The sequence below is a fragment of the Eumetopias jubatus genome, unplaced genomic scaffold (assembly GCF_037043125.1).
Source record: "Eumetopias jubatus isolate StellerSeaLion01/CBP00866 unplaced genomic scaffold, mEumJub1_p1.0 scaffold_5, whole genome shotgun sequence".
Classification (NCBI taxonomy): Eukaryota; Metazoa; Chordata; class Mammalia; order Carnivora; family Otariidae; genus Eumetopias; species Eumetopias jubatus.
The window spans coordinates 142,570,675-142,590,268 of NW_028274811.1; the positions used below are offsets into that span (position 1 = coordinate 142,570,675).

General features: G+C 43.0%; 1 protein-coding gene across 2 annotated transcripts in view; it reads right to left on the bottom strand.

Annotated features, from left to right (window-relative positions):
- Positions 1 to 19,594, bottom strand: part of TRIO (trio Rho guanine nucleotide exchange factor) — a 337,163-nt gene that overhangs the window by 87,534 nt on the left and 230,035 nt on the right. For both annotated transcript variants that reach the window (XM_028097953.2, XM_088023532.1), the window contains exons 23-32: positions 19,440 to 19,555; positions 18,588 to 18,654; positions 17,864 to 17,973; positions 16,863 to 16,932; positions 16,198 to 16,287; positions 11,769 to 11,861; positions 9,234 to 9,345; positions 7,108 to 7,298; positions 5,019 to 5,120; positions 231 to 373 (exon numbers count right to left, since the gene is read on the bottom strand). In XM_028097953.2, coding sequence (XP_027953754.2) covers positions 231 to 373; positions 5,019 to 5,120; positions 7,108 to 7,298; positions 9,234 to 9,345; positions 11,769 to 11,861; positions 16,198 to 16,287; positions 16,863 to 16,932; positions 17,864 to 17,973; positions 18,588 to 18,654; positions 19,440 to 19,555 — 1,094 coding nt within the window. The remainder of the gene's footprint in view (positions 1 to 230; positions 374 to 5,018; positions 5,121 to 7,107; positions 7,299 to 9,233; positions 9,346 to 11,768; positions 11,862 to 16,197; positions 16,288 to 16,862; positions 16,933 to 17,863; positions 17,974 to 18,587; positions 18,655 to 19,439; positions 19,556 to 19,594) is intronic.

Here is a 19,594-nt window from a genome sequence, read left to right on the forward strand (position 1 = left end):
TTGCAATGAGAGAGGGCAACAGAAAGGGATGTGCACACTCCATTTACTTTAAGCCGAAGGAGGTTCCCGTCCTGACAAAGGAATTTCACTGCTAAGAATGATGTTATACATAAACTGTATTAAAAAAACAGTCCTCCAAATATTTAAGAAAAATGATCTTTGACAAACAGTTAGCACTGCCTTGTTCCCTCTCTACTAAACAAACCTCCTCCCAAATCCCCAGCACTTACCTCCTTCCCTTCTGCCTCGTGGCCGGCGCCGTTTTGGGGATGTGAATGGGCTCCTTCAGGGCTCCCTTCAGGTGAACAGTCCTTTCCTGTATTACTTCGCGGATGTGCTTTATCCAGTCCTGCTTGTTTTCTATGCTGGAAGCCTTAACGAGGCACGAGAGTCAGTCAGGATACAGAAGCGGCCCTTTCCAGAACCCACACTAACCATACTCAGGTCGCCCACATTCCTTGTTTCCCATTTTCAAAATAACTTTACAGCAACCACATCCCATGTTTAATTTGCCATTTTGAATATTTTTCAGTCAAAACCATTTTTATTTTATAGCATATATGTTACTCCAGATCTCTGAATATTTTAATAATCAATCATTCCCCAGCCCCCAAACCCTTTAAGCAGCTCTGGGTAAATATGACAGTGCAGCCAATCGCAAGCCCAAGTGTCTCTAAAGCTATTTCGGCAAAGACTAGTGGTCGGCGGTTCCCAGCCACCTGCGCTGGTGCCCACATCTTGGTGCCTCATCCGCTGCCCTCTGGAAACTACACCTGCAGATGCCACCGTGTCCCCACCTGCCCCTGTGTTCTCTCCCACAGCACTCTATGGAGTCAGGGCCCCCTTATCCTTGTGTCAGAAATGTGCCCGAGGTCACCCGGCTGGCACGGGAAGCCGCCAGAATTCTCAGGCTGGCACTGGACAGACACCATCCACGTGGACGACAGAGCCCGTCCTCCCCAAGCTCTGCTTTCACCTACCTCTGGTTATACCAGTAGCATAAACCAGTTAACCTACTGCCAATTACAGCAGTGGGTTTACCTCAACTTCATTACAAATTTCGAGAAATATTTTCTGAAAATGATACATAGTAGATATTTAATAAGCATTTGTTGAATGAACACATAAGGCAGCACTCTTTCCAGACTTTTTTCCTTTCACTTGGCCTCAAAGGAGGTTTCTTTTTTCTTTTTGCATGTTCTAGGCCTTAGTAACAGTTTTTAATTTCCTTGTGGAAAACATCAACCTCCTATGACATAAGCATAATTCCCTATAAATGACCAAACAGTGGTCAGAGACATTACAGCTGAGATCCTAACCGAGAAGGAGCATTTTCTCATGGTGCACCTTGTCTTCCAAACCAGAAGGCCCATGTTGGGAAAGGAAATTAAGAATCCTTTTCCTACGTAAAATGTTTTAACTGGAGGATGTGTCTTTAAAGTCACTTAGGGCTAGGAACAGGGAACGAAATGAGGAGCCTCTTGTCCGCCGAGACCGGGACGGCACTACCCCAAGTTCTTCTGGGGCCAGCCGCAGGGATCAGGGACTAGGGGAGTCTGTGCAGGAAACAGAGGTGTCTCACGATGCAAAACTCTGAAAACCGCAGATCTACTGGCATTTAAATGCCTGATACAAACGTTCAGGTTAAACCAAGAGAAGCATCTGAGAAAGAACATTTGGCAGAGTTTAGAGACAACTGAGGGAAAATGTTACTATGGTTCAGAAATAAATGCAATTCTCATGATTTAATAGAGTGAAGTGATCATTGCAATTATGGAGAGGAATTCTCCTGACCTTAAGGAAATTAAACAAGGAAAACAGGTGCCAATTTTTCAGAAATAGTAAGAGAAACGTAAGCCACCTAAATACTGAATAAAAGGTCCCACTTGTCTAAGAATGGGTATAGTTTGTTTCGGACTCTTGGTAGTCTCCGTCTGTTTAAGGAAGGATTTAGAAATCAGGTTCTCCCTTCCAGAGGACAACACACACACACACACAAAAAAACACGCAACTTTGTTTTATAACCACTAGGCCATCAGTATCATTGTCATTACCACCAGTACCTCATTCTCCGCCATCATCAGCTCCACCAGCACCGCTTTCTCCCCCACCACCATCATCTCCATCTCAGCCACCTCCAGCATCACCCCAACCACCTCCATCATCATCTCAACCACCTCTACCATCACCTGAAGCACCTCCATCATCATCTCAACCACCTCCATCCCAACCACCTCCATCTCAACCACCTCCACCTCAACCACTTCCACCTCCATCTCAACCACCTCCACCATCATCTATCTCAACCACCACCACCTCCATCTCAACCACCTTCACCTCTATCCCAACCACCTCCATCATCATCTCAATCACCTCCATCATCATTTCCATCCCAACCACCTCCACCATCACCTCCACCACCTCCACCATCACCTCAACCACAACATCATCATCTCAACCACCTCCACCTCCATCTCAACCACCTCCACCTCCACCACCTCCATCATCATCTCAACCACCTCCACACCTCCATCTCAACCACCTCCATCACTTCTACCACCTCCATTTCAACCACCTCCACCATCACCTCAACCACCTCCATCATCGTCTCAACCACCTCCATCATCTCAACCACCTCCACCATCACCTCAATCACCTCCATCATCACCTCAGCCACCTCCACCATCACATCAACCACCTCCACCTCCACCTCCACTTCAACCACCTCCACCTCCACTTCAACCACCTCCACCTCCACTTCAACCACTTCCACCATCACCTCAATCACCTCCATCATCACCTCAGCCACCTCCACCATCACATCAACCACCTCCATCCTCATCTCAACCACCTCCACCTCCACCTCCACTTCAACCACCTCCACCTCCACTTCAACCACCTCCACCTCCACTTCAACCACCTCCACCATCACCTCAACCACCTCCATCATCATCTCAACCACCTCCACCTCCATCCCAACCACCGCCATCTCAACCACTTCCACCTCCATCTCAACCACCTCCATCATCATGGCAACCACCTCCACACCTCCATCTCAACCACATCCACCATCACCTCAACGACCTCCATTTCAACCACCTCCACCGCCTGCATCATCATCTCAACCACCTCCACTTCCATCCCAACCACCTTCCCCCCACCACCACCATCTCAGTCACCTCTACGACCACCTCCACCATCATCACCTCCCCCAGCAGCACTCTCTCCTCCTCCACCACCTCTACCATCATTCCCACTATCATCTCCATCACCACCACCTCAGTCATCGCCTCCACCATCATCTCCATCTTAGCTGGCATCTCCACGTCCACCCCCAGCTCCATTTCCATCACTACCACCAGCTCCATCATCACCTCCACCTCCACCACCACCACCTCTACCACCATCTCCACCTCGATTTCCTCCTCCACTACCCCCATCACCACCACCACCTCCTCCATCTCCATCTCCACCACCACAAAGCAATTGCTAAAATGAATGAGGACATTATTTCCTTTAGTTTCTCCTTGGAAGGCAGAGAAATATTACCCAAAATTCCCCTAGAAAGCTTTTATCTGATAAAGCCTATATATAGGAAGTCTCATTCTTCAATTGCATCATGAGTATTTTATTATGTCCTAAATGAAAGTCATCCAAATCTGGCTAAAATATCTGGCACTATTTCTCAGATGCACCCTTTGACATGCCGCTGCAGCTAATCTGGATAAATACTTACTATGAGTTGGAAGTTTTATGGTTTTGAGTATACTTTAAAATTTTATGGCTTAGGAAAGTTCAGTTATCTAATATTTAGCTATCAGTGCAATTTATATTTTATAGGGCTTTATGCCAATACTAACAAGAACACACTGGTTGGTAATCATATATTCATTGCAAAACAATCCATCATTTCCATGGGAATAAAGATCTTAGAAACACAATGGCTTTCACTAAAGTACAAATTCTTTAAGAGCGAGGTACGGATGAGGAACTCATAGTTGCTGGAAATACTGGTGAGAGATTAAAAGGAATGTACGAGACAGAATCACTGGCATGCAAGTTCATACACCAGAGTCCCATTAAGCTTTTGGCTCATCTCCCAATATTCTACAAATGTTCAGCAATGTCTTCCACAAAACATCCTGAAATCACTTATGGCCTTTCCAGGCAGCTAAAAAAGACAGTTCCATCTGTATCTTCTCAAACACAGAAGGAGGGAGTACACAAGACACCCTGAGAGCCCTGTGTCTTTCCTAGGAGAGGCTGGTATAATGAAAGCAGAGTTCAAATCAAATATTCAAACATACATTTATTCCTCCCCCACCTCAATACATACACATTACATACGTATAGTATATATATAAAATATTTATGTGTGTATACACACACACACACATACATACATACACATACATATACCCAAAAAGCACCCTTAGTGTTTTTGAACACTTGAAATCCTAACATTATCAACCCCTATAACTGATCACTATCTCCCTTTTTTCTCTGCCCCCTGACCAGAAAGCCGAAGAGCCTGGGACCCTATGAAGACTCTTGGCACGTTCAGCCCTAAAACAGCCCAAGGCCTTCACAAATTCATTCGGTGCCTACTTGCCGTTGGAAACCAGGTGAAGTGTGTGGTGAGAGCTGCTGATCCACATGTCCTTCCTCCTGTACCTCAACTTCCTGCATCTCTGATGGAATCGACTAATTCTTTTTCAGACGGCCAGAATGGGAGAAGTTTAAAGAGATTTCTCTCCATTTGACCTTTACAGTAGACAAGCAAAAGTTTACCTCAAGGCATTTTACCACTAGAGTACCAAACTGAATTTATTCTACTATTCTTTTTGTGGTAATCACCAATCCCAAGAGAACACAAAAACAACAAAAGAATATTAAAACCAGTATGTTTCTTTTTTCTTTTTTTAAACCAATATGTTTCAACAACAGGGGAAAAAAAAGCATACACAGCCACGATAAACTTGTCCCACAGGACATTCCCAAGCTTCAGATGAACGTACCTTAAGGACAATTTTATTATCGGAGGTTGGTGTTCTCCCCACCCACAGTGCAAATTTGCAAGGATCTCCTTCAACGTGTTCTGTGACACCCAACTCTGAGGTCTGGATAAAAAGGTAATTACATAATTAGATGACAGTAAGATTCCAGCAAGATACAGACCAAAGACCAAGAAAACAGTTTTTGGTGACTTGTGGTCATGCCAGGTTGTAACAACATAGTTTGTTTACATTAATGGGTAATCCTCAGATCTTATTTCAGTAAAAATGAGAAAATTTTGTTCTTAGGCCACCATGATTGACTGTATCCCTTTTACTTCTCTATGTACCTCTACTGGAGATTCTGATGAGGGTCAACCAGCAAATCCAGAGGAAGGAAACCAAATTATCTAAAAATCCTGTTATCTGGAAAATCAAGAGTTGACCATTTTCAACTCATAAACAAAATGAATCTTAGTTGCAAAGGAGCTGCCACCATGCATTTTCAGCATGAATGAAGTAGCTTCGCAGAAGGCACATAATGTCTTCACAGATCAGTTTTTTTCTGATTTGTTCATCAAGAGCATTAAATTTTAGTATTTCACCAATAATTTTAAGGGCTAAGACAAAATTTCTCTCTGTGACATGTGCAGTTGTAATGAGAGCACGTGGAAGACCGTAGGTGAAGGTCAACATCTTCAGTCCCTCCCCCACAGTCAAGTTCACCCCTAGTGTGTTCTCCCCCAACCAGCAAAGGAAGTGATTCATAATCATGGCCTCTGAGGGAACCTTAACTTTTGAAAGATAAATTAAATGAAGATGTATCAGCTTCTAAAACAGACTAGCTTGGTCTCTGAGGATAGATTAAAGCCAGCTAGTGAAATTACTAGCCAGCAATGCTCCATTTTTTCTTTCCAGTTACAATATGATCTAAAATGATGTAAGGTGGGCCATGAGCCAAAAGACAATCTCAAACAGGATATAAGCCAAAGAAAATGGTATGAAAATCATTAGTTTGAACTTACAAATTCCAGATTATTATTAAAGATGATTTCTACATTGGTAGTATTTTATTACTTTGGAAACTTGATTAATACATGGATACCATAAAAATACATAATGTAGTTGTCGTCCAAATTCCAAATATCTACCAATATTTATAAGCAATCCAACATATCTTGTGTAAAGAAGAAACCAAATTCTATTACATTTTCTATTCTTTCTCTGTTGGTGATTTTTAGTTATTTTTTGCCCAATCCTCCCCCTGCCTGTCCCTGCCCAGCGGTTCTGTGTTGACAGCCCCTGAGATATTCCCACAAGGGGAACACAGAAATATAGTGGACCCTGAGGAGGACACCTGCCTGAGACTTCTCTGAGAGTCAACATGTGGTTTTATAAAGAGACTCCTTGGACTCGCTTCTTGGAGGAAAAAAGGCATCAGGTATGTTCTTTTGCCAGAAAGTATACTCACAAGTTAAAAAAGAATTCAAATGCAACATAGCATCTACCCAGCACTCAAGGTTAGTGAGTGCTCTCCGTACAGATGGGGGACTGTGGATCTTTAAAGCTATTTTTGCTTGTATATATTTTCTCTAATAACCATATTTTGTTGTTGTAAAGAACCATAAATTTACTTATTTATTTTCTACACATTTATCTTTATTGAAAGAAAAATTCACACCTCATCTTTAAGAGCCCACCCAGGAAGGCTGCTTAACGTATATTCCAATGTTGGTGAAAGAAAATTAATTAGAATGATATGAAAACTTAATCGTAGTCTCATATGATCAATTTATTTGTAAAGTTGGTTAGGGCACACAAGAGATAAACTTAAATTCACTTGAAAAGTGTTTCCCCATCCTCAGAGTCTATGGAATTTAGAAAACGCAGGTTTTCGAAGTCTAGAGAAGCTAAAGCCCATGGGCTCCCTCTAGTGGACTCGAGACCACCAGAGATATTTACTGCGGAGGATGAAAACCTTTTTGATTCCAGAGCTCCACATTTTAGGACAGTTTGAGAGGTTACACCGAAAGCAAGAGTAATTCTTTTCTACCTGCAAGAAAACTGCAAGTGCGTTACCTTTAAATTTACAAGTCTGAACGTCCATACTTACAAACAATTTGCTTTTATAAAGGTACTTGCTTCTGCCACTGGAATCTTTCACTTCTTTACTAAATACTAAGGACATTTCAAAAAGGAAGAGATGCCGTTCTCGACCCTTTCGAATTAAGGTTTTTGGGTCCCACACTTGGAAGGATTCCTGCAGGATGAGTTCTCCCTGAGACTCAATATTTTCATCAAATCCTACAACATAAAAACAAGGAGGCACGATCAATTTGAAAGAAAATAAAACATGATGCACAGGACAGCACTGTGACGATTTAAACATTTGTTCATTGACCATCAATTAAATCTCAGATTAGAGTTTCCTGTCTGAGCCCCTTTTCCAGTTCCCCTGGACTGATCCCATCTGACAAAGGAGAATTATTCCTAAAACGTGACTTTGCACGTATTTTCCCTTGTTCAAAAAAAAAGAAAAAAGCAGTGATTCCTCATGGCTTTAAACCTTCATCTCCTTAGGGGGGCACTCACAGCATTTGAGACTTGATGGCATCCCTACTTCTCCTCGGCCTGCACTCACGGCATTCCGTCACACAGACCTCCTCCCCCGTCCAGACTGGTGCACGGACCTCCCCCAGGCCACTGCCTACTCCCAGACTGCGTCCTGATCCTCCGCCTCTTCAGCCCAGAATACCCCTCCCGGGCGTTCCACTGCAGTCCCGGCCTTTCCTCAAGTGTCTGGTCTGACCTTCCTTGGTGAGGTCTCCTGTCTTTGCAAAATTCTTCATGGGAACCAGTCATACTCTGGCCACGGGGTGGCTTTCGCTCTGTTCAACTCCTCCCAGAAGTGGCCCACAGCACGGACTTCCAGCGACCAGGGCTTCACAAAGTGGTGGGGTATCTGGGGCAAGAGCTGCTGGTTCTCTCTCGACTACTTCTCTCCTCTTCTCCAGACAGAAGCTGCCTCTGTGGCCACCCAAGCTCAGGCCATATGGGGGAGTCTTGTGTTCAACTCCTAGTTCCTGCCCTTCCCCATGCTCTTTCCCCACTGTCTTCCTGCTAGATGGGCTACTACCACGGTCTTGACATATCCCGAACCTAGCCAAGCAGACAACATTTAAGCAGTGGAGAGAAAGTACCGAGAACAGAGCCTGAGTCCTTGATGATGCCATGAAGGACTGCCACACCAGCTCAGAGCCTCACATCAGAGAAAGAAAAGGCTATCTCGCCTCGCCTCTGATTTTTGGGTCTCTACTGCAAACAGCATCACCTCTGCCCCAACCATTTATACTGCTCAATACTACTGATGATACAGAGGCTAGAAAAAGCATTTGGGGCAGGATTTCTTCTTGCACATAATTGTGTACCCTGATAATAAGAGTTAAGCTCTATAACACAGGAAGAGCCTTTTTAAACACAAGCATCCATGGAAATTTCACTTGCAAGAGAAATTTTTAATTTCGTTTCTCTGACTCTCTCCTTACCACATTACATTCCGCCCTGTTACATACCCCCGTGTTCAAGGCTTTTGCAAGTGATACAATGGATACAGACACGGGGAAGCGACAAGCTTTTTAAAGGATTTTGTAATCACAGGGAACTCATCTTGCCTTCCTTGGAGCCATCCGTCTACCACGGACACCAGACCGCCTAAAGCAAGCGACACAGGTGCTACTGGGGTTCTGAGTGTGGACAGCCTGTTCTCCAGTTAACGGACAAGGCCATGCTCTTATTGAGGTTGAAGCACTTTGTGATCCTTAGGGGAAGCAATGAAACCAGTTCTTTTAAAAAAGAAGGTAGTTGGGGTGCTTGGGTGGTGCAGTTGGTTAAGCATCTGACTCTTGATTTCGGCTCAGGTCATGATCTTGGGGTCGTAAGATCAAACCCCGCATCACGCTCCACACTCTGAGGGGAGTATGTTGGAGGATTCTCTCTCCCTCTCCCTTCACCCCTCCTCCGCCTCGTGCCTGCACACTCACTCTCTTTCTCTCTAAAATAAATAAATAAGTCTTAAAAAAAAAAAAAGAGAGAGAGAAGGTATTCATATCTGAACTCTTTAACTCCTAACAAAACATAGAGGCACGAGGCCAAGAGTTTCAGGGCATGGGAAATCCACCTATAAACAGTGTCAGCAGAAAGTGGACAGATGTTTGTTAGGGGGCATAAAGATCCCGTTACCTTCCAGCATGCTGAGGTGCATGGCGTCGTTGGCTCGCTTTGGCACACTGAGCATCACCTCGAGGCCATCTTTTATCTCCCCTTTTCCTTCCTCACAGCAAGTGAGTAGCTCCTGTAAGAGACCAATACCATGAACCAGCCAAAGACCAAAAGCTCTGCCAACAAGATCTTTGCAGAAAACAAGTCTATGAAGAATCTGTGACTTTCAAGATAACAACAGACTGCAGTCAACTGGGCACCTATTCTCAGAGAAAATGAGTTACTGCCTCTTTATCCAATGGATGGAAGCATTTGTCCTGCTCAAATCAGGATGCTTCTTCAGATCAGAGGAAACCAGATGCAGTCACAGTTTAAGATGGACTCAGTGCACACATTAACTGCCGAGCCTCAAAAATGACAAATAAAAAGACTTAATTAGCACAGCAAAACATAATCAACTACTGGTTTTATTTGAAGGTCATGACAACGTGCAGCGAGCACCCCCGTGTGACTGTGAACTCTCTGGTGCTGTCAGTGCCATGCCCCACCTAACCTGAAACTCCCAGGCCATGAGCAGAAGCAGCACCGCCGCACCAGAATCTACAGTTAAATGCAGCGCCTTTGTGTGCAGGACGGTTCGCAAAGCGCAAATGATCTAATCACACCGCCCTGAGTGTGATTACATTTCATATCTACTCAGAGGAACATCTGCTATTAAATGAAGGATAACAAGGACAATAAATGCACGTTTTGGCAGGGTCCAAGGTATTTTCTTACCATTGTATGAATGGTTACATTCAGCCAGTAATAGGAACCACAGCTTTCTGTGTCCTGGCAGTCCCTAAGAGGGACAGGGCACTGCAGTCAGCTCTGGTCTCATACTGGATAGTTTTAGAGCAACTTGGCACCGGACGAGCACTTCCACTCATGATCAGATGGTTTTTACCTATTATTCTAAGCAGCTTCGCAAAAAAGTGCTTAAAAATGCTATGTACAAGAAATTAACCTCACTGGCAGAAAACCTTCCTCGCTGGGGATCTCAACAGAGCTTACTACTATTCTGCTGAAGAACCCCTGGGCAGAATAACGTGAGGTTTATAAATTAAAGCCCCACTGTAATGGTGATTAACTAGATGTGAGGTCATTGAGAAAGAGATCTTTAGTGGAAACACATGCTGAAGACAAAATTCTTAAATCTTGAGGACACCAAGAGGTACACTGCCTTTGCAGAAGTAAAAAGCAAAGGGCTAATGTGAACCTAAACAACTTAACCTCCTCACTTCTATTTCATGTTCACCGTTAAGCTCATATTCCTGCAGTGAGGGCCATAAAAGCAATAGGATTTTGATACAAAAGTGCAGGAGAGCTTTCCCAACAGCAATGTCCCATAATGGTATCACTTTAACAAAAGCATACGGCCACCTCTGTTTCTAGAGTTTTCTCATTAACAAAGATAAAGAAGAGTTTCAGGATTTCGTAACTCCATCTCTGAACTTCTTTTCTGAGAGAATCACCTCATTACCTCCTACTGCTGTGCTCGGGCAGCACTGGGGACAGGGTGAGATTCACAAAATACTGTTCCCACGATGAGTGGGCAGTTGGTTCACTCTGATGCTTAATAACGTTCTCCAGCCAAGGAAACAGCCGGGTAAACATCATTAGGTAAAGACTGTAGATTATTATTCTTGTAGTCAAGAAAATGTGCATTGATTTATATGATACATTCTGTGACAACGATCACAAATTCTAAGTTTCCTTTACCATTCTACTGTTAAGTCCTTAGATTATTAGAAATGTGGAGTTTTTTTGAGGTATAACTGACACACACCATTGTTAGTTTCAAGAGTATGACATAAGGATTTGCTATTCATATATATTGCAAAATGATCACAGTAAGTCTACTTAACACTCGCCAGCATACCTAGTTGCAGGATGACTTTAACTGTAACCATTCATAACCAAGAGGAAGTGGAGGTCAGTTTGACTCAAATACGTGGGATGTGTGTGAACATGTTCCATAAATATGCGTGTAACCCGTGACGAGATGTCACAGGGAGGATGCTGTCTGAGGGTGAGTTACCTGAGCCCCCACCCTACCTGGGTTTGGAGCGGAGCCCAGATTCCAGGGGTCCAGTGATGATTGTGGGCACAGCCCTCACCCTCCCAGGCTCGCGTCCCCACCTGCAGACCAGCACCAGGAGGTGAACTTAACACATGCAGAGCATAGAGCACAGTGCCTGGCCCGCGGTCAGCAAGCCATCCTGGGATACAGGTACTAAGTGATCCAGGTCTGACAATCTCTCTTTCCTTTCTCAGTGTATGTTAGGGACCAGGGTCAGCCAGCAAAGTTCAGATGCATAATCAAGGAACAGTCTCTTAATCTACCTGCTGCACCGAGAAACTGATCAGGGTAACAAATGGCAATGAATTAAAAAAAATTAACTGGCTAGGTGTTATTTCAAAAATTCAGGGTACTTTACATAAACAGAGAGAAAAATGTCAAAATAATAATGCACAGTTCACAAATTTTGCAGGCAGAAGATGCTTCATACATACTTTTAAAAGAAGCTGATACTTTGTTATTCGCTGAACTGGCTTAATAAGGTAAGAAGAGATGGAATTGGCTAATCCATGCCGCTGCTGTATTTCCTAAATTAAGAAAAAAATATATATATACTGATGAACATTACTGGGTAAAATTAGATGGCATGAACTAAAACTTTACATTTTTTACCTCCAAAATGAATACACACATATCACTCTTGTTCTAAGAAATAAAAGTAGAAATCACTATTTATTCTTTTAATATGCTGAACATAAGAATAAGTTAATCACTTTGAACCAGAAGACAGCAGTGTTCAGTCTGGATTCCTGGCTTTCATGTGCAGACGTCAAACAGGTGAAGCCCACGACTCCCCACTACCGGGCCCGCCCTGACCTGGCAACACCCCGCCGCCTCCGCCCCGGGGCCAGCCCTGGCCGCCACTCAGGCACAGGACACTGAGCCATGGACCGGATGCACCCTCTCTCCCATTGCAGCTCTGCAACTTTGGCCATGAGCACCCCCGAGCCACAGACCACATCCCTTCCGCTGAGCCAGACTCTCCCTAACAGGGGCTCCTCCCTCCTCATGAACACATTCACATGCCACTCAGGTATTCTTCCATCCGCTCTCACAATTCAACCACCTTCTAGCCCAGACTTTTCACACCAACCAACTGTACTTGTGCTATCTTGGCTCCTAACACTCTTCTCAGAAAATTTTCAAAACACAAAGAAAAAGAGGGTTGGGGCGCCTGGTTGGATCAGTCGGTTAAGCGTCTGCCTTCGGCTCAGGTCACGATCCCGGGGTCCTGGGATGGAGTCCTGCATCAGATTCCTTGCTCAGCGGGGAGCCTGCTTCTCCCTCTGCCCCTCCCCCTCGCTTATGCTCTCTCTCTTTCTCTCTCATAAATAAATGAAATCTTTAAAAAAAAAAAAAAGGGTTATCCTCTAATATACTATGCTTCAAATATGATTTAAAAACCACCACATCTTTGTATTCTCAATATTCTCAATCTGTTTGCCATCTTCATTAAGCTCCTCAGGAACCAAGCATCGTGCGGGGATTCACGTGGCCACTCTTTTGGCTGCAGGAATCACCGAACGACAGATCACTCACACACCAAGCAGATTAGATTAAAGACTTAGCAATTCTTCCTCTGCCTTCCAGATCACAAATAGAGCCTTGAAGTTTCTCTTTAATGGCAATTGTTCAAAAGTGTGGGATTTATGATTTAATGATTATGACATACATACTCTAATTTCACATCGAAAAGATTTCTTCTTTTCATGTACAGTATAATGCACAGATCTCAAGTATGGGTCACTGAGTTCTGACAAATGTCAACACACTTGCAACCAACTCCCAAACCAAGGTACAGAATATTTCCAACACCACAGAAAGTTTTTCGTACCCCTTTCTAACCAATTCCCCCAACCACAACCCCACCACCACCAAGAGGCAACCCCTGTTCTGATTTCTATCACCAGATTAGTTCTGCATATTCTAGAATTTCAGATAAAAGGAATCATTCAGAATGTATTCTTTCATGTCTAGCTTCTCTCAGCCCATGTTTTGGAGATTAAGCTTTGCTATTTATGTATCAAGAGTTTATCCCTTTATACAGCTGAGAAGTATTCCATTTCATGCATACCCCACAGAACATTTGAGAGATATTGTAATGTCTTTTGAATATCTTGTTTTAATAACATTCAGAAATGCATCTCTGATATTTCTAAACACCAATCTTACTATTTTTGTTGACATTTTTAATACCTTACCATAGGATTATATTATTCAAAAACGACAGGAGAGAAATGAATATCCAATGGGAAAAAAACAGTCTCTTCAACAAATGCTGCTGGGAAAACTGGACAGCAACATGCAGAAGAATAAAACTGGACCACTTTCTTTCACCACACACAAAAATAAACTCAAAATGGAATAAAGGCACAAATGTGACACCTGAAACCGTAAAAATCCCTGAAGGGAACACAGGCAATAATTTCTCTGACATCAGCCATATCAACATTTTTCTAGATATGCCTCCTGCGGCAAGAGAAATAAACGCAAAAATAAACTACTGGGACAACATCAAAATGAAAAGCTTCTGCACAGCGAAGAAAACAATCAATAAAACTAAAAGGCAACCTACTGAATGGAAGAAGATAGTTGCAAATGACATACCTGATATAGGATTAGTATCCAAAATACAAAAAGAACAGCTACAACTCCACACACACACACACACACACACACACACACACACACACACACAATCCAATTAACAATGGGCAGAAGATACGAACAGACATTTCTCCAGACATACAGACACATGAAAAGATGGTCAACATCACTCATCATTAGAGAAATGCAAATCAAAACTATAAAGTATCATCTCACACCTGTCAGAATGGCTAAAATAAAAAATACAAGAAGGTTTTGGCAAGGATGTAGAGAAAACAGAACCTTCTTGCACTGTTGGTGGGAATGCAAACTGGTACAGTCACTCTGGAAAACAGCATGGAGTTTCCACAAAAAGTTAAAAATAGAGCTACTCTACAATCCAGGAATCACACTACTTGGATATCTACCCAAAAGATACAAAGACACTAATTCAAAGGGATATATGCACCCCTATGTTTATAGCAGCATTATCTATAATAGCCAAATTATGGAAAGAGCCCAAGCGTGCAACGACTGATGGATGAAGAAGATGTGGCGTGCGCGCGCGCACGCGCATACACACACACACACACAGAGTAGTATTACTCAGCCGTCAGAAAGAATGAAGTCTTGCCATTTTCAATGACATGGATGGAGCTAGAGAGTATTATGCTAAGTGAAATAAGTCAGAGAAAGACAAATACCATATGATTTCACTCAGATATTGAATTTAAGAAACAAAACAGATGAACAAAGGGAAAAAGAAGAGAGACACACACAAACCAAGAAAGAGACTCTTAACTATAGAGATCACACTGATGGTTACCAGAGGGGAGGTGAGTGGAGTGATGGCGGAAACTGGGGATGGGGATTAAAGAGTACACTTATCATGATTTAAAAAAAAAATGATTAAAGAAAATAAAGACAAAAATGGCGACAAGATCAGAGTATTTTTCCAAAACACCTGACAAAGGTTTAATCCTGCTGAAATAATAAAGCTTCCTTTTCCTAAAAAGCTCTTAAAACAAAACAAAACAAAACAAAACTTCTGTGCTTCTGAAACTTTACTTTGGATGGAAGGGCAAAGTATGGGGGTTAAGAGGATGCCCTCGCTCACTGGTCAGTGGCACATCTACCACCACAAACACCCACTGAGTCCACTGAGCCCCAGACAGACATGCAATCGGCTGACAGTGGAGACTGAAGGCAAGGCAACTGTGAGATCCCTAAATTAGATAAGCATAATTTCCTTTATCTTTAAAGGTGTTTTAGGACAAAGGGTTTTTTTTTTTTTAAATGGCTTTGATTCCAAAGCCATTTGATTGGATTCAACATACCACAAGCTCTCTGTGCCTTACAGAATTCTAACTCTGCATACAGCCTTGGTGTTGAGTTTCATCTGATGGCAAAGAGCAAGGGAGGTGTGAAAAACTGACAAAAAGAGGACAGCACTGGGCTGGGAGGGCTGGCCTGATATTTACAAAGGCAGTGATGTGGAATTACTGGTCATGAGAACGACAACTAAAATAGGGCCAGCTGCTTCATGGCAAAGACAGAAGCTGAAGTGTATTCTCATTTCCCAGACGGCCAGAGAAGACTATCACGCACGGCCTCGCACAAGCATAAGGACAGAAACAAGTCTAGTATTCTTGCAGCCCTGCACACCAAATTACACGGGACACTGAAAAGTACTCTTTTAATCACGATGTATTTGGCATGTCTGACTATATTCTGGAGACCCAAGAAGCTTTCTGTATATTACTTCCAAAAGGCTCCGACCCCCTTTATACAAAATAACCTCCCTGCAATATCTTCCAAAGAAAGAGGACCTACAAGTATGCTTTCCCCAATGAGAATATAATTAATGAGCCTCCCAATGGTCCTAGTTGTTACAGTGCTATTTGTAAAAATTTTACTGATAAGCTACTTTTGGAATTAAGCACATGATAAAAATGGGAAAAATGAATGAATAAAAAAGATTCAAAGGTTCAAAGATTCTTTTTGCTTCATAGAGGGTAAAAGCAGCTTAACAGTTTACAGCTTCTGTACGTATTATGCTTAAGAATTAATGATTATATATAAATAGTAAGTCAGGTCACACACACGTATCTGTTAAAATCTTAGAAGAATCTTTTAAAAACAGAAGAATATCCCACCATAAATGTGACAGATAAAAATGAAAATACCATCCATTAGGTAAAAGCTATGAGTAGTGTTGCATTTTATGTTTACCAAACACAATGTTTTCACCGCTTCCACCAGGAATCTCTTACTTACATCAAAGTAGGATCCCGCATGCTCTAATATCAGCTGAGTAGAATCAGGCTTATTTTTGCAATAGGTGACATACATCTGAAACTTGTCTGCCTATAAACAACAAAATATTAGAATATCTCTTTCAAACGGCAAGAAGTCAAAATACTATAAACTTTTATGTAGAAAAGAAGCGATGGGGATAAAGGAAATTTAAGCTCTATGTAAAAGAAACACTATTTTATACAGAAAGCTTTAAAAATAAGAAACGCATCCCACTGGTACCACACACCTCCAGAAGCCTCCCCTGGCCCAGTAAGTCAGGGCTAGGCACACCCTCCCTGGAGGGCAGGGCACTGACACCAGGTGACTGTCGGCTTCTCCTCCCTCCAACCCCCCCCCCCCCCCCCCCCCCGGCATTGCTGGGCACTCACGTCCACCTATGAATCCCCAGGGCCACGTACAGGCCCGGCACACCAAAGTTCCATTTCTAAACATCACTACTACCAATAAAAAACTCATTCCACATTACTATCTAGTTGGAGAACGTAATTCTTAGAGGCAAAGTCCACTTCTCCGTAAGCAGACACCACAGAAGATGGTGACATAAGAGAGATGAACCGTATTCCTTCTAACTTCCCGCAAAGCCACCGAACAACTGGGAGAACGAGTAGCTGAGGTGTCATTACCCAAGTAACAAAGCAATGTCCAACGTCCTCTGGCAACTGCTCATATTTTTCCAGCTCTTTAAGGAATATGCTGCAGAGAGTAAAAATGGTATTGTATTATTAAGAAGTTTTAAAGCACTTTACCAGTGAGATAAGCCAGAAATCAGACCAAGCATGACAAACACACCATTTCAATCAAGTGCAGTGGAAAATCTGCACCCTCTAGATTTTAAAGATTTAACAAAACGTGTAGCTCTTAACTAGGCTAAGTATTCTGACTTTCAAATAGCTAACATGTTTAGCCTTTAAATACTTTTGTATTTTTTCTGGGCGAGTGCTTTGTTCAGTAGCTAAGGATGTTATTTAAGGATATAAATAAACAATCAGAAGAAGCCATTTAGGTTTCAGTGTGTTTTGCTGGAGTGGGGGCCGGGGAGTGAGGGAGAGCCTGGTAGCTTTGGCCCCCAGCCTTATCTTTCCACAGGCTACTGGGCTCCACAGACTCTGTCTAAAGCAACTTCTACTTCTTTAAACAACAACAACAACAACAACAAAACCTTAAAAATAAAACCATGTGCCTCCCGTGGCCAATGGATAGTGCATTTTATTTTGGTCAGACTACACATCTGTTCTGTCCTCAGCTCCTTCTTCCCTCTTGGGAAAGACCAAACATCGTCCAGCAGCCTCAGAGAATTCTCCTTTAAATCTATGAAGTAGTCGAGGTAGCAGCTGGTGGCACAGCTTCAGAGAAGTCAGGGTTCCTCCAAAAACAGTGCTCACACTTTCCCTAATCTTATTTCTATGGCAGGAAAGTACACAGAAAAAGTGGAGTCTCTATTAATAAAGAGTCTCTACAATGTCGGTCTTTTTGACGAAAGCCCGCACAGGCGTCATTCAAATTTCAACAGGATCACTGAAATGGATGCTTAATTCAGTTGGAAGCTTTCATTTCTTGTTATGAAACTTCAGCCCAGTATCTAGATTTCAAGAGTAACCAGCTCCCCAAAGATAAAGCCACTCACTTATTATGAAATTCATAGATTTCCTGCATGTTCCCGAAGATAACAAGCTCTCTGTTTACGATGCCGGCCGGGATCTCCTCCACCCCGCTGGTCATTTCCCACAGGTACGTCTGGCCGGGAGGGAAGCAGAGAAATCACAACACAAAAACCGACAGCACACATCCAAGAAATAGCTATTGCTGACATCTGTAGTACGTACCCAGAGTTCATGAATCACTGAAAAATACATCTGAAGAATGCAACCTTTTATAAAACAACATGAAAAACCTTCTCCCAAAAAAGCCCCCCAGTTGCTCTGAGCACTTGAGAGTAGCTCCTACATGCTCCAGCTCAAAACTTTCTATCCCCGGCTTCGAGTTTTGCAGTTAACCTACTCTCTGAGGTATGACAAATATTCTTTCAACTACTGAGAGTATGAGTTGCCAATCATAATTAGTAGGCATATTTCTCTGAAGCTGTTGTAAAATTCTATACAAAGAGAATGTCAGCCAGGCCGTCATGTGATGAACGGAATGAGAGGATTAATGCTGTATCATCTCTGTGATGAGCAAAACACAAGCCTGGAACCTCACAGAAGGACAGAAACAAGAAAAACAGGCTGCTTAAGCACACTTCAAATCTCGAAAACAACGAAAAGTGTGATTATTTTAAGAATTACCAACAGGTAGGGATAAGTAGCACGCTTAGACTGAATCTAAATAAACAAGCAAAAAAACTTACTTACATCCATACACTCGCGGAGGTCTCTTACGTAAGCCTTTTCAGTTTGAATTAGCTCAGCCATGATGAACCTTCAACAGAGGAAGACAGCGAGGAGCTCAGCTTACAGGCAGGACACATGCTGATTTTAACTACCTACTTTGACAGTTTATAAAATAATAAGGTGGTTTTAAAAGCATCAGGCAGTAAGGTGCTCTGGGGAATTAAATCAAGAACAGATAGAACAATAGTATGCAGCCACAGATTCAAAGGAAAAACCATTTTGGAAAACATTCTCTTGAGGTCCCTGCAGGTCAGGGCTTCTCACTCAGCACCACCGACATCTGGGGGCAGATAAGGCTTTGCTGGGGGGCTGTCCTGTGTAGTAGAGGACGTCAGCAGCGTCCCTGGTCTCCACGCACTAGATGCTGTAGCACACCCCCTCCCCACGGTGTGACGACCAAAGATGTCTCCACACATGGCAGAATGTCGCCCAGCTGAGAACCCCAGGTTCAGGTCAATCTTGTCTTCATGAATGTCTAGTACAGTTTACTAATTGGCAATTTTCAAACAGTTCCACGTGTGTTATTTTTCTCGTTAGTACTACTACTTACTCATGACCTATTGATAACCAATGACACTACAACGATTTGTCAACCCTGTAGGAAATGGAGGCACAGGGACGAACACAAAACATGGTTTCTGAAGCAGGTGACAAGGGGACAGTGGAGTTTGTGCTGCAAAAATGACACACATTCAGAGCATCACAACGCATTAGCGCCATTTGTTTCAAAGCACACACAGAAGCATGCTTGTCCAAGTGACGTTTTCTCCACTCGTTCAACGAATCCCAGCAGGTTCTTAGAGACTGGCTTACTCTTTTCTGCGGGCCGACTTCCGTTTCTCTTCGTTAAGTTCATGGGCAGCATCACGAAGCTTCACCTCTGACCCAGGGACACTGGCAGGGATTATGTCTAGCTGAAGACTTTTGCTCTGTGGAGGAAGAGAGCCAAGGAACTTGAGTTAATTAAA